The sequence below is a fragment of the Lutjanus erythropterus genome, chromosome 23 (genome assembly GCF_056507025.1).
Source record: "Lutjanus erythropterus isolate fLutEry1 chromosome 23, fLutEry1.hap2, whole genome shotgun sequence".
In the NCBI taxonomy this organism is placed as follows: Eukaryota; Metazoa; Chordata; class Actinopteri; order Lutjaniformes; family Lutjanidae; genus Lutjanus; species Lutjanus erythropterus.
The window spans coordinates 3,437,631-3,453,148 of record NC_139339.1 but is presented as its reverse complement, the minus strand read 5'-3'; the positions used below and the strand labels follow the sequence as shown (position 1 = coordinate 3,453,148).

Here is a 15,518-nt window from a genome sequence, read left to right as displayed (position 1 = left end):
GCAGCCTCCAGCGGCAGAAACATTTAACCTTGGGTTTTTAAAGACATCTTGCAAAATCTTATTTGGAAGCCTTTGCATGGAAAAGCTAAAGAACCCTTGGACTAGATCAGGAAAGGAAATATTTTTTTTATTTTTATTGAAAATATGTGAATGTGGAATCAAATTAGAATACAAAACTGCCACTTGGACTAAATTGGTTTTATTCAAAATGAACTACGGGTCTGGAGGGGGTGCAGGGATGGTGGTCAGCTGCCCGCTGCCTCAAAGTGCTCTCCCTGCAGGTATCCCTCAGTGGGAGGTCACAGGGGTCAACATTCATTAGAGCAAATGAAAAGAGAAGAGAGGAGAGAATTTTCAGGGAATATCAATGGAATTCCTGGACCGGCACTGTGGCACGATGGTGTGTGTGTGTGTGTGTGTGTGTGTGTGTGTGTGTGTGTGTGTGTGTGTGTGTGTGTGAGACATGGGGTCTTCCAGTCGGGGGGTCTTCCTCTTCCAAAGAGCTGGTTAGTCAAAACACATATGGTCGGATTTTTGTCGAAGTGAAAATATTTGGTTTGGTCGTCACTCTCAGGGCGTCAACACCTTGAAGCAGTCAAAGTCCAGCGGCGATGAAAGAGGTCGACGGTTTGACGCAGCGGCTCGGAGCCTGGACTGCCACTCTAAACACACTTTAAACACACAGTTATTCAACCCGTGAAGTGGAACACACACACAGATGCTGAGCCATGAAATAAAACCATTACAATAATCTAATTCTAATTCTTTCCTCATCAAATCGTCAGCAGTAACACATTCCAACTTTTTCATATTGCAGAAATGCAGAAAGTGTCAGAAATGGAATTCAGAAGCATATTTCATTAGTGTGTAATCACCTGAAAATAAGAATTGTTGTGTTTTTGTTGCCTTAGAATGAATCCTTTATATCTACATCTTCAATGGTGGCCGCCACGTTTTTCCACCATGTTTCTACAGAAGCCCAGAACGGACAAACCAAACATTGACTCTATAGCCTATACAAGGTGACGAGGGGTTTGCAGTCTGCAAACTCGTAGCTAGAGGCCACTAAATCTTACACACTAGTTCATAAAAGGTTCAACCAATGTGTGTACAAGGTACCAAGCCATCATTCCAATGGCCCATTGTCCCAAAAAATCAATAGTCCAAAAGATGTCTCATTAGACCAAAAACCCATTTGTCTAACAGCCTGTTATCCCAAAAACAAATGCTTATTTCTCCAAAGGCACCTAGGTGTTTTAACCAAAGCCATAATCTTTTTTTGATCAGGAAGTTGTCTAATATTTATCCCAAAAGTAATGCAGTAATATTTGTAAAATCAGGAGAAAACAGGGTCATATTTTTACATATGATCAAACAGGAAACAAATTAAATGCAGATTATTACATCAGTAACTCCACTGATGTGTTTAGGGGCAAATGACTGATTCGGAAAAATGAAACAATGGAGAATTAGAGATCGCTTCTAAGATCCTGCCTCTGGCATAATTATTTTTGCATTAGTTGCTCGTTAGCCTCAATTTTGTAGTCCGCTATCAGATATGCATAACATTATATATACATTTGATTAGTTTCTGATATGAGACGCTTGAAAGAAAAAGTATAACTGGGTTCAATGTTCTTAGTTCTGCATGCATATATACCTGTGTGTGTGTGTGTGTGTGTGTGTGTGTGTGTGTGTGTGTGTGTGTGTGTGTGTGTGTGTGTGTCACTTCAGAGCTGGTGTGAACATGTTGGCTCTGGTCTCAGATTGCGGTTGAGCTGAGATCACTGTCGGAAAGCAGAAGTTATTAGTTGTGGTCAAATCAGGGGGTTTCACAAGCTCAGTGTGTGTGTGTGTGTGTGTGTGTGTGTGTGTGTGCGTGTGTGTGTGTGTGTGTGTAAGCGTGTTAATGATATTCAAGAGAAAGAAGCAGACTTTGTGTGTTTGTCTTTGCAGCTGTGTGTTCTGTTAATGAGTGTATTAGTCTATTTACAGTATGCATGTGTGTGTGTTTCTTTGCTGCATGAATGCGTGTGTGTGTGTGTGTTTGTGTGTGTGCGTGTGTGTGTGTGTGTGTGTGTGTGTGTGTTATCCAGGGCAGGGCAGTGTGTATAGGTGTCTAATCATCAGTCTTTGATGAGCGGGGGAATTCCAGTCTCGCCAGTCTAATCCTCGGTTGCGTGCCTTCCGCTGGTTCCCTCTCTTCCTCCTCCCCCGCCCTCACCTGGCTCACCTCTCCATCACTCTGTACACACCTCGCTCCTCCTATCAGTTTGTTTTCCACTAGTTAACTAGCTGCTGATTAAGTCTTGATTTACTTTTTTGTTGTACCCACTCTCTCCCAGCCAGCTGTCTCTACGTCAGTTTTGGTCTGGAGTTCCCAAAGTTAGCATTTTTTTTAACATAGCTTTAGCAAGATATAAGAACTGACACAGGATTCAGGCCAATTTAACTGTCTTTAAAGGGTGTGGCCATTGTTTTTTGTTTGTTTGTTTGTTTTTTGAGGTTTCTATATCATTCTGTAGCTTCCCTGTGGTCTTCCCTATACATTTAGTCTGTATGCCTTAGTGTAAAATACTATTTTCCAAATCCCTTTTGAAAACGTTTTCTCACGATTTGACATTCCCTACGTATAAAACTCCCAGGTTGAGTAAGTTGAGGGGAGGGAGGCTGTTTGCTAACAGCTAGGTGGGTGTTTCCATTTAAAATATGGAGAAAAGAACAGATGGAGTTAATTCGTCTTTGCAGCTCAAAACCATAAAATCAACCCCATGATTTTAAGATACTTTTTGCTCGTTTACTGCCTCTTCTTTACCTTGAATTGTATATGTTGAATATTCACCTGAGAGATGCACCTGCACAGTCATGAATCTGACTGTGATTACTTGTCCAGTACGGACCTCCGGCGTCTTTACCTCCCCACAGACCCGATCGCCTGTTTGGCGTGACGGAAAAAGTGGGACGGAGGTGAGGAGAGAGTGAGGGAAATGATAGAGGGAGCTAAAAGAGAGACAGACGGGGAGAGTGGAGCAAATATCTGCAGCTCACTGACCTTTCTAAGTGGATTACATGCCCCGTCAGTGCTGCGGGGGCAAACAGGAGGGTGGAGAGAGGGAGTGAACAGCGTGGAGAGAGAGAGAGATGCTTTTAATACTGTATTTAGGCAGATTTTTAAACCCTGCTCAGTTCATTTCAGCTCTGTTCAGTTTATTATTTTACCACAAGGGGCAACAGATTTGCAGAAAATCAATCAGCTCAGTGCACAGTGCAACACCTCAGCCTGCAGCTCATATGATAATTAGCTAAATGGCTCCAAAAAGTATTTGTATCTTCCAAACACGTAACAAACTACCAGATTGTGCATGAATTATATCTTCATAAGGACTGAAGAGTATTTCTAAAACATACAAATGATTAATTGATTAGTTGTTGACTATTAAATTAATTCTTTTGTTAATCAGAAGTCCAAATTCTCTGATTCCAGCTCCTTCAATATGAATATTTTCTGATGTCTTTACGGATATCTCTGCTTTGTGGGAAATCAAGACATCTGAGGATGTCATCTTTGGCTTTAGGAAACACTGATCAACATTGTTCACCATTTTTTCTCACATTTTATGGACCAAACAACTAATCGATTAACTTATTGATTGTTGTTGCCTCAAATTTATGACCCCCCACCAGTAACTGGGAGTCACAAGATGGTCTATCTGAGGGGTACTGAGACATTTAACAAGATGGTGAAGCAGAACAAATACACACACAAAAAAAAAAAATTAATTGATGCATGAGTAAAGAGATGATTACAATTTGATTCAGCAGAAAGTAAAATAAAAGAGTATTATACTATGATATATTGATGTTTATTGTATCATCACATGTGCAAACAGCTGTAATACTAACAATGTTGTGCATTACATTTAAAGGGATAGTTCATCCAAAAATGAAAATTCAGTCATTATCTTCTCACCCTCATGCTGATTTAGCCCATAAAACACTGCTGGAGTGAAAACAGTGAAAACAGTGTTGCAGAATCTCCCAAACAGTGGGAGTGAATGGTGACCAGTTTTCAAATGAATAAAAACATGAAATGCCTCCATGCTGCTCGTCTGGTGTAATCAGAGTCTCCTAAAGCCCCGACACGCCAAGTTGCCTAAAAAAATGTTATTTACACCACGTTTTTAGCCTGAATCTTCACTATATATAATCTGCACACTGTCTGAACTGTGTGTGTGTGAGACAGTGTGTAAACGGCATCTGCAACAGAGAAAATAATAAAATACAGACAGAGTCTATATGTTGTGTTTTTAGGAAAATGCTTCATGATGTTGTCAAAGAGGAAAAAGCGCGTGATCGTCCTTTAAGTCGCCTGTCAGTGGGTGTTGCGTGGAAACCTTCAGGGTCTGAGCGAGAGTCTATGAACGTTGAACCCGTGTGGAGTGAAGAGGGACGAGTGCAGAGAGGACAGGAGAACAGATGGATGAAGAGAAAAAAGAAAGAGAGAGATGGAGGTGAAAAGAGTGCGAGCTGTGGGCCTGGGCGTGGGAGAGCAGACGGCATTGAGCTGAAGCAGACCAGAGACTAATCTGGAGATTCAGGGCTTGTAAAAACACCTCTGCACGCACACACACACACACACACACACACACACACACAGACACACACACACACACACACACACTTGAATACCCATGGTCAAATGTATTCAGGCATGTTTATGTGTGTGTGTGTGTGTTTGTGTGTGTTGGTAACCCGTCTACCTTCCAGTCCAGATAGCAGTTTGCACACGTTCTGTGCATCTTTCAATCTGAAACCTGCTCCTGACACCGACATTTAACGTTCGGTGGGAATCGAACCCTCAACCCCCATCTGTGAACGGTGCCTTGCTTCACCCTCTGAGCCCCGCAGGAAGACAAATAGAGACAGACGGCGCTGTTTCTCATTTATCGAAGCGCAGATCTGAGTGGTGAAAGAGGATTTTAACAGCCTGTCAGTGTGTGGTTAACACCTGGCTTATAACTGTGGACACATCCTGTACACACACACACACACACACACACACACACACACACACACACACACACACACACACACACACACACACACAGGAATGTGACAAATGTAATCTATACACATGCACATGCATGTACGCTCTCTATCTATTTATATATGTATACAAACAGACCACAGGTGGTTGTAAACTGTGTGGCAGCTTTTTAAAACAGTTTACAGACACGTTACTTTTGCAGAACATAAAGAACAAGAATATATTCACCTGTAAAAAATTTAAAAAAGTAAAATGACCGTTTTAAAAATGTGGATTAAGGCTGCAACTAATAAAGCTTTTAAAACTGTTCTTGATTAATTGCTTGATTAATCAATCATTTGACACAAAATATTGATTTTAAAATTATAAAAATTATTTTATTGCTCATACGGATGCTATTATCAGGATTGCGTCCATAGCAACGGTCTGTTCTTCATAGCAACGGTTTGTTATTCAGAAATAACAGACAGGATGCTGCAAATGAACAACCAGAACAGAGTATGTTTGTAATATTGTTAACTTTTATAACAAAACCAAGTTTTTTTATGTATTAAAGACACATAAAGAGGCTTCATAACTTCTACATAGCGATATTCAAACCCTGTCCCTGATCTGATGTTGACATTTGACCTCTGTGTTATAATGTTGTCAGTGAGAGCTGCAGAGAGGCTGCAGGGAACCTGATATTCTGTCCACCAAGTGTTGAAACACACACACACACACACACACACACACACACACACACACACACACACACACACACACGCAGGCAGGCAGGCAGGCAGGCAGCCACTTGGCAGACTGGGTTTCTGCACTGACACAAACTAGAAAGATGCAGCAGCGTCTAAAAAGATATGTGCTGTTTGGTACAGATGTGAACAGCTGTTTTAACGCACACTTTCCTTTCTGCAAAGTCACTGTTACATCGCTGCTTTATTAAATATGTTATGTGTGCGTATAGTTGTGATCCTCATTAAAACTAAAGGTGGCGTTTGTTTGACCGACAGTCCAAAAACCACATATCTTCACAGACTGTTGTCTCCTTGTCAACACTGTCAGCCAAGAACAGAAGCAGAGAGCAAAGGTCTCCTCCTTTAACAACTAAATCTTTATGTTTTCATTTTTATTTTTGCTAGTTGAAAATTTGTCAATGAATCATCATCTAAAAGTGCAAGTGTACACTATATTTAGAATATTTTCACTGCTTTACTATACCATCAGACAGCCTTTTCTGACAGGGAACAGCTGTTAAACAAGCCAAGTATCGTCTCTCCAAACCAACCAAACTCCATAGGCAAAATTACTGATTTTACCTCATAGAACAACATTGTTGCTGATCTATTTCTTCCTCCATCCCTCAGCTTTTATGTGTAATTGCATGACTTTGTTGTTATAAAAGGTTAGTTTAGATTCATCAAAGTCACAACATAACACAAACAAGCTAACAGATCGAAGCACAGCTCCTGTTTTTCTGTGAGGTAAAATCACAGATTTTGCCTATGGAGTTTGGTTGGTTTGGAGAGAGCAGTATTTGGTTCTTAAGACGGCAGTTTCTCTTTGGATTTCGGACTGCTGGCCACTCAAAACAAGACGAGATTTCAAGACGTCACCTTGGACTACACAGAGATTTACTCACAACCCCACTGTCCAGTACCCTGAAACCTGTCACCACAAACACGGACACACAAAAGGCTTTTCAGACACAGAAGAATGCTGACTTGTCTGCCCGGCTGTCCTCTCCTCTCGTGCGCTCTCTCCCTCTCTGTCTTTCTCACAACCTGACTGCCTGGCATGCGTGCAATCGATGCCCGTCTGGCATTCGCTGTGTCAACAAGCATGGGAAAAGTTAATCAACAGCTTGGCACTCCCCACTCCCATCCCTCCCTCCCTCACTTCTCAGCTTTCCTTTAACCCCACAACTTTCTCACTCTGAAAAGTTCAGAGTTCCTGAAGGGTTTTTGGGAGAAACATTTGTTTTATTTTAGATAAAAGTTTCTGTTTGGGGTTGGCGTGTTGTTTGACCTTGCACTTGTCATCTGCAGGAGAATCCAGACTTTTCTTCTCTGTGGGAAGAAATGCTACTTACAGCATGCTTAGTGCAGCAGTGTAGTGATGGAGCGCCCTCTAGTGGCACTGGGTGATTTTAAGTCTTTGGTTGAAAATTATGATTGAAAAATTAAACTATATGGGTCTCATGTAACACACCTATTTTGATGTCTTATGTGTAAGTTCAGGTTTTTCATCATTTTTGACCCCATTTTTGACCTTGTTGGTATCTGTTTACTGGTCACATTGTCAAGTTATTTTCCATCATCATTCTTGTTTTGTCTTGTCTTTTATTTAGAAAAAAAAAAGGCGGTAAAAGGATATGTGCACAGAAAGACTCCACAGTCTGCATCTGAGTATTCCTGTGCAGAAATAAACATCATCTGTCACTTAAGCAAGTCAGTTAAGCAAACCGTGTACAGTAGATTGTGCAGATCACGTATGTTCTGCAGTCTTTGCCCCCTTTGTCTCAAAATCATCCAGGGAAAACCCTGCATAGACGTGATGATCATAATATTAACCAGCAAACCAGCAAGCCAGAAAATGCAAAGTAATCTCATAATGAACTGTGTCCTGAATTTGGTCACAGTTCTCTGGAAAAATACACAAAATAAAACAAAGTGTCGTTAGAGATGTTTTCAGTGACACTGAGAATATGAGTCAAATAAATAAATAAAATAACGTTTCTTCTCCTCTTCTTGTCGCCCGACAGGCTTGCCATGGATGTGTGGGATCCAAATGTGACTGCAGTGGAGTAAAAGGAGCCAAGGTGAGCAGAATGATGCACACATGATGAGCAAAATTCAGAAACAAATCATGCACAAGACTCTTAATAACACTTGTACATGATGTGCAACGTAGCAACAGATGTATTATACAGACATGCATGTGATTAAATTAGATATCGTGCTGCAGAAATGTCCCGGCCTACACATATTTTTAGAGACTTTGTTGCAGATCCTTGCAAAAATCACACCATAAAGATGTGTTCAATATTATCATAAACATAATGTAAACTGCACATGTCGCCTGCAGACTGACCTTCACTGCGAGCATAAAAAGTTTTAATCATCCATTTTAAATAAAGCACTCAGCTACTGTGTCAAACTGCACCGACAAAAAGGAAGCATCTATCAGGAAACGCTGGTCGGATGGCAGCTGGTGGCACCTCATGAAGAATTACAGTCTAGTGTTCTTAGCTAAAAATCAACTCTGCAACAGCTCTGCAGTTTAATGTGGGAGCGAGATGGAAAAGCCACCAGAAAAACGTTGTATGGTTGAGAAGAAAAGGAGGTTTCTGGAAAAAAGGATCAGCTCTTACTTTGTCTGACCTCAGGGAACAAATTAAGTCATCTGCCTTATCAGAAAACAGTAATTAAATGTTTAATTTCTGGCCACCTGTCAGCACTCAGTCATCAAAGACATTAATAAACACTTATATCTGCTTAGAATTACATTATAGGGTGTCATAAGCCATTTATTAACTTTAAATAAAGTTGGTGAAGTGCCCTGGATCCCCACCAGGTGTCGCCAAAGCTCCAAGAGGGGTCGTGAGGTTCAACATTTCATTCAAAAGTTGCTAAAATATCAAGAAATCTCATCTCAGTGTAACATTCACAGAAAATCACTTGTTTTACACAAACTCTTTGGGTTTAATACAGTTTATCAGTTGATCTGCACCTTATTGTAATGCATTGAATATAATATTAAATATCCATAAATATGTCACTTAATCAGGGGTCTGATTAGGTGCATAGTTCTGTATGTTAATGGGAGAACTTGTGGGAAAGAAAACAATAAATCAAAAAGTAGAGTGTAAGTATGAGTAAGTAAACTGTTGAGTTGCGTGTCTGTGTCACTGTGTGCAGGGTGAGCGGGGTTTCCCTGGTCTCACCGGACAGCCAGGAGTCCCAGGATTCCCCGGACCTGAGGGGCCAATTGGACCCAGAGGAGAGAAGGTTGGTTGTCTTCTTTTTTTATGGAAGCCGAGGACGGCCGTGTTTGCAATCAATCCCTTTATCACGAGTTATTTAGTTAGTTATCTGAAGATAACCATCATGATAAACCATTAATCATTTCAGTCATTTTTCATGCAAACATGTCAAACATTTGCTGGTTCCAGCTTCACAAATGTGAGGCTTTTCTTTGACATTCATGACAGTAAATGAAGAGTCTTTGGGTTTTGGACTGTTGGTTGAACAAAACAAGCAATTTGAAGATGCCACTTTGGTTTCCGAGAAATTGTGATGTCTGCTTTTCACAATTTTGTTGCATTTTATAGATTAAAAAACCGGTCTTGAAAATAATCAGCAGATTAACCGACACTCCTGATCTCTGATACACATTATAAGTAACAGCCTTTTCTTTTCTCATGATAACGGCATTAAATAAAATCACTGCAAGCATGATGTCCTCAGCTTCTGTCTGTAAGCTTTCAGTCTAGAGTAGTTTTACATCAGTGGTGCGACAGACAATATTTGGACGGAGAATATTAATCTAACCTGGTGAAATGTCTGTTATTCCTCTCAGGGTAGCGATGGACCTCAAGGAACGGCTGGGCCAAAAGGAATAAGAGTAAGTATATCACTTCTTTTTCCGTTTTGTTGCTGTTTCTTCCCTTGCAAATAGCAGCATCACCTGTTAAATTTAAACCAAGCAGGACTGGAAGGATTTTAGGTTGTAATACCTCCCTGTGGCCAGCAGGTGTCCACATTTCACCTCATCTCCAACAGAGTCAGTGAGGTCATGAGGACACGCCAAGGTGAATCGTCTGTGTTTGACATCTTCACTATTATTTTGTCTCCTAACAGGGGCCTCCTGGACTGCCAGGATTTCCAGGAACGCCAGGACTGCCAGTGAGTTTTCCCACCATCTCCCGCTCACACTGAAATAATTCCCACTCTTTATGCCAGAACCCAGGTAGCATGTGTGCTGTAACTTCCTGTTTATTTCCTGTTTCGCAGGGTCTGCCCGGACAGGACGGACCTCCAGGCCCGAGAGGAGTGCCAGGCTGCAACGGGACAAAGGTACATGATGGAAAGTCTTCAGTAAAAATTAATAAAAGGCTGAAGATAACTTAGATATATGAATCTTTAGATAAATTAGATGAATCCTGAAAAGATTCTGTGCTATTTTTCCCACATCTGTATTAGTTTCACATCAGGAAAGTCTGTAATTCTGTGCAAAATTTATAGGCTTCAAGAAAAAACTTGAACTTAAGGTGCGCTAAACATCTTTTTCCAGAGCTTTTTTTTTTGATGTGCGTCTTTCTCTTTCCTCTCCTCTCCAGGGTGAGAGGGGTTTGCCGGGAGGTTCGGGAATCATCGGACAGCAGGGACGACCGGTGAGTTTCAGCTTTGAAGAGGAAGTCTGTTCATTATCAGACAGTTGATTCAGGTTCTCTTTTCTAACACGTTCTTCTTTTTCTTCTCTTCTTTTCTCCTTTCTAGGGACCCCCTGGTCTGCCAGGACCAAAGGTGAGTGTGCCGTCAGGGATTTATTCATCTTTTGGCTAGAGCTGCAACGATGAATCGATTATGAAATTAAACAGCAGCTATTTTTGAGGACGTCATCTTGGACTATTTTTCAATTGACAAGATTGTGACAGGATCAATTAATCAATTTCCATTATTTTCTGACATATTATGGACCGAACAACTCATCAAGTAGTGGAAAAATTACTGCCAGATCGATATTTTTCACAATTTTTCACCAAGAACTGATCAATCAATTGTGACTATAACTGACAGATTGATTGGCAGTAAATTATTTGCATCCCTATAAACATATAAGCATCTTAAATACTTTATAAATAGGAAATAAATGCCTTTAGTCTGATCATACATTACTGTATGAGAGTCATAAGGTTTTATAAGGTTAAATCTGCAAAACAGGCCATTCTCCTTTACTGCAGATAATAAAATTAGACAAGAAACCGTTAAATAACAGACCCTTAAAGAAACAGCAGGTGCTTCTTAGCCTCCTGCTCACTGGTTGTGATTTTCTCCTCCGTAGGGAGACCCAGGTGATGTCATCTCCACCAACCGCTTCGGAGAGAAAGGAGCCATTGGATTGCCCGGACTGCCAGGAGTTCCTGTGAGTTTTTGTGCATCTTTAAGCTCTTAAAACTCATTTTGTGCAGCCAAACTTTGTTCAAACCCACTTTAAGCATTTTAATATGTTGCGCCTTCAAATAAAGACTCACTTTCCAACATAATGAGTTACCATTATCTGAAAAGTTCAGTATCTCTAAATAGATGTGAGGTCCAACTCAAATAAACACAGACTGATTTTTTTCTGTGTGTTCCTGTCACAGGGTACTCCCGGATCCCCTGGTTCGCAAGGTCCACTTGGCCCTCCAGGACCCAGAGGTTATGAGGTAAAGACTACTGCTGCAAAACATCATATCACTTTATATATTTCTGAACATTAGAAGTTGCTGAATTAAACTATTAGTCCAACGATATTGTTTTCTGGTGCTCTTTTCTAGGGTCGTCCAGGTCCACCCGGTCCTCCTGGACCAAAGGTGAGTTCAAACATTGACGAGTCGATACAGAAACGCAGTTAAGATTGACGAGTGATCGGGCATTCGCTCTGCATGAATAAAACTTGTTGTCAGGTCTTTTGATGACACAATATTTCATTGTTTTCTCCAACAGGGAAACATGGGATTGAACTTCCAGGGACCCAAAGGAGAGAAGGTATTTACTGCTAATAAGAAGCTTGAAAGTTAAAAATAAGAAATCATCTTGTTCCTTCTGGACACATTTCGATCGATCTCATCTGGTGTGTGTGTGTGTCTGTGTGTGTGTGTGTGAACACAGGGTGAGCCAGGTCTGCCGGGACCTCCTGGTCCTCCAGGACAAGTAGGAGAACAGAAGAGACCACCTGAGACGGAGATTCAGAGAGGAGACAAGGTAACACGACCAACCCTGCACCGAGAGTGGTGCCGGTTTCGCAATAAATACACCGAACATTTATAACTATGGTCCAAACTTCAAGAAATTTCCAATTAAGCGTATTGGATCTAATCTGACAGGTAACAGTGATAAAAAGCAAAGTTAAATCACTGTAAGGTGACTAACTAAAGCCCAGACTAACCCAGTTTATTGTAGAAAATGTAAACAGAAAGAAAACCAAATATAACATGCAAGAAAGGTTTCCTTTATGCTACAATAGGCATGATGTATATGAATAAATGTAATAATAATTCATGTCAACACAGTTATCTGCAGATTTAAAAATAGACTGAGGTGTAGAAACTGCAGTTCTCACTTCAACCACTTGATGGCAGCAGATAAACCTCTGCAACTGTGGGTCCTTACAGGGACTTGGTATAACACAGAGATGTGTGTATTTTCGTCACTGTTTGTTTTTCTTTCTTCTTAACAGATTTGTCAGAATGATTGGGATGATGGATCTTAAGATTGGTAATTAAATTTGCAGTGTTGAAGGAGCGTGATTCGGCTCCTCCTCGTGTGAACGACACTGGGCTTTGCTAGCAGTCTGGGACACTTTGGAAAACCTCCACATCACAGACATCCCAATGTCTGCAGAAATGTCGTTTTGATAGTTAATTTTAAAGCCTTTATCAACTGATAATGATAATGTGCTGATAATGTTGTGCATCCCCATTGTAAGATGACAATATTGTAGGAAAAAGTGAAAAATAAATGTGAAATGCAATGAAAGTGCACGTACATTAGGTGATATATATGAATAAATTTATCTGCAACCTGAGGACTGAGGTGTATAAACTGCTGGATGCTGCAACTTTCACTTCCACCACTTGATGGCAGCAGATAACGTCTGCACCTGTAGCCCCATACAGTGACTTGGACCGGATGGTGGAATGGAATGAAAGACAAAGCTTTCGGTTTGCCAGTCGATCCATGTTCCAACCCTCACCTTTGGTCATAAGTTTTGATCAGTGACTGAAAGAATGAGGTCACAGATACTCCTAAGGAGCTCTATGTAGGCAACTAAACTGCCAAATTGTCCAAAACTGAGGAACTGAGGAACCTCCTTGGCACCTTCCTTTGGAGGTTTTCTAGGCATGTCCTATCAGGAGGAGACCCCAGGTTTGATATGAAGGGATTACAAATTTCATCTGGCGTGGGAACACCTCTGGAACCCCCAGGAGGAGGACCTGCAGTTTCAATTTTCTTTGAAATACCCTGAAATACCCTGAATAGCCTAACTCGACCGTCGATAAGTGCAAGACAGTGGATGGATGGATTGAATTGTTTGGTGGAAGCTTTCAACTGAAACTTTGAAATTTTCTTCTTTGTGTGTTTTCTCTGTAGGGTGATCCAGGACTTCCAGGCCCCAGAGGTGATACAGGCTATCCAGGACCTCCTGTAAGTTTCTGTTCCCACCAGCTTACTCAACAAAGACCCTGTTCTTAAGAGCCATGTTTGTGATGCATGTTTTGTTATAACTGTAGGGTCCCTCCGGTGGCCAGAAAGGAGAAAAGGGAGAACCAGGAGAAGCAGGCAAGCGAGTGAGTAACGTCCACACATAAACAGATTGTTTGGACCTTCGTTGACATATTTTCTCTAGCCTCAACTGTCACTTCTACATGTCTAACCGCAAACACTGCAGCAATGGTCCAGGTGAGCAGAGGTGTGAAAATGTCTCTCAGCTGTAATTTTCTTCGGTGCAACGAAGTGCAACACCACAAATTCCTTCAAAGATAAACTGTGTGTCGTTCTCACAACTTGTACAATTAATTGCATCAATTTGTTGTCATTAAACATTCTTGCATAATGTTATAACAGCAGGTTTTCTGACGTAAAACCAGCAATACTGTTACGTTCCCAGAAGGTTTAGAGAAAGTTCGCTGAATGTTCCTGGAAGGAACATTTCCCTTTAACATTAGCGTTGATCCTTGGGTTCTTTACCCTTTTTAGTGTTGATATCTTGGTTCCTAACCATTTTGAGCGGTTATATCTGGGTTCTTAACCATGTTTAGTATTGATATTTAGTTTCATGATGATTTTTTACTGTTTATATCTGGGCTCTTAACCATGTTTAATATTAATAACTGGGTTTTAGTGTTCATATTTTGGTTCCTAACAATTTGTATCACTTGCATCTGGATTCTTAACCATTTTCAGTGATGATATCTGAGTTCTTGGTGATTTTTACTGTTTTATCCGGGTTCTTAACTGTTTTTAGCATTGACATCTGTGTTGTTAACCATTTTTAGTGCTTATATCTGGGTTCTTAACCAAGTTTTGAGAAGGTTAAGAGGATATTCCAGGAAAGTTACTTGAACATTCCCCCTTAACATTACTTGAATGTTGAAAGGAGAGTTTTCAACAGAAAACAGAACGCTCTGGGAAGGTTAGTTGAATGTTCCCCCTTTGTGTTCCCTATATGTTAAAAGGACAAGTTTCTTAAATTGTTCCTTACAAAGTTAGAGGTACATGATCACACACACTTTGTAATACCTTTATTTAAGAAATCTTTGTCTGGACATTAAACCCTGATCTCCATTTTCCTTCTCCCTACAGGGCAAACCAGGCAAAGACGGCGACCCTGGTTCACCTGGTTTCCCTGTGAGTTCTGCCAACAAACTAGACAATTCATAACACTTAAAGCTTCACTGAGAAATTTGCACCGATACTTTTTAAAATCTCATATTCGTATGTCTAACTTTTCCCCTTGTTCACTATCAGGGAGTAAAAGGAGAATCAGGCCTTCCAGGTCCCCCAGGCAGGGATGGAGAGAGAGTAGGTTTTCTCTGAATTTTAATTCAACTTTAAGACTATATTCAGGAAGTCATGGAGTGATGTCGTGGACTGTTTTAATAACTTAACTCTATCCTGCTCTCTTTAGGGACTGAAAGGTGATCGTGGTTACCCAGGTCCACCAGGAGTGGTGTGTATTCTACATTTTCTTAAGATTTACTAGACTTCATCAGCAGATAGTTTGCTAAATTGTCTTGGGTTTTTTTTTCCGGCTGACAATTCAATGTTGCATTCATGCCATACTGATGTATTAAAGATGCTTGGTAACAACTGTCCCAAGTGCTCTTGAGCAAAGCATTCACAGTAGCAGACTGTACTGACAGCTCCACTAATACAAATGTTTATAACCATTAAGTAAAAATATACTTGACAAAAAAATAGCCCATATGTAATTGTAAGGGCCAACTAAGTGCACTATATTCTTCTAACCACTAGATGGAGACCTTTCTCTGTGTCCAGCTTTATATTATTTCTTACCAAAAACAAATATTAAAAAAATGTCATTCCATCCTGCCACTACTAGCATCTCCTTTGGTCTGAAATAATGCCCAAAACTTGTAATTGTAAAATGAGCCAAACAGTGTTGAAAAAAAAAAAAAAAGAAAGTGTGCTCAGTGCACTACATTCATCTGGCCACTAGGTGGTGACATTTCCCTTTAACTCAATTAACT

At 40.6% G+C, this 15,518-nt stretch overlaps 1 protein-coding gene across 1 annotated transcript in view; it reads left to right on the top strand.

The window, feature by feature from the left end:
• Window positions 1-15,518, top strand: part of col4a5 (collagen, type IV, alpha 5 (Alport syndrome)) — a 51,937-nt gene that overhangs the window by 17,683 nt on the left and 18,736 nt on the right. The window contains exons 2-18 of the mRNA XM_084711538.1: window positions 7,806-7,862; window positions 8,962-9,051; window positions 9,623-9,667; window positions 9,904-9,948; window positions 10,057-10,119; window positions 10,383-10,436; window positions 10,543-10,569; window positions 11,108-11,188; window positions 11,409-11,471; window positions 11,583-11,618; window positions 11,752-11,793; window positions 11,917-12,009; window positions 13,399-13,452; window positions 13,539-13,595; window positions 14,611-14,655; window positions 14,776-14,829; window positions 14,936-14,977. Of these exons, the coding sequence (XP_084567664.1) occupies window positions 7,806-7,862; window positions 8,962-9,051; window positions 9,623-9,667; window positions 9,904-9,948; window positions 10,057-10,119; window positions 10,383-10,436; window positions 10,543-10,569; window positions 11,108-11,188; window positions 11,409-11,471; window positions 11,583-11,618; window positions 11,752-11,793; window positions 11,917-12,009; window positions 13,399-13,452; window positions 13,539-13,595; window positions 14,611-14,655; window positions 14,776-14,829; window positions 14,936-14,977 (948 nt within the window). The remainder of the gene's footprint in view (window positions 1-7,805; window positions 7,863-8,961; window positions 9,052-9,622; window positions 9,668-9,903; window positions 9,949-10,056; window positions 10,120-10,382; window positions 10,437-10,542; window positions 10,570-11,107; window positions 11,189-11,408; window positions 11,472-11,582; window positions 11,619-11,751; window positions 11,794-11,916; window positions 12,010-13,398; window positions 13,453-13,538; window positions 13,596-14,610; window positions 14,656-14,775; window positions 14,830-14,935; window positions 14,978-15,518) is intronic.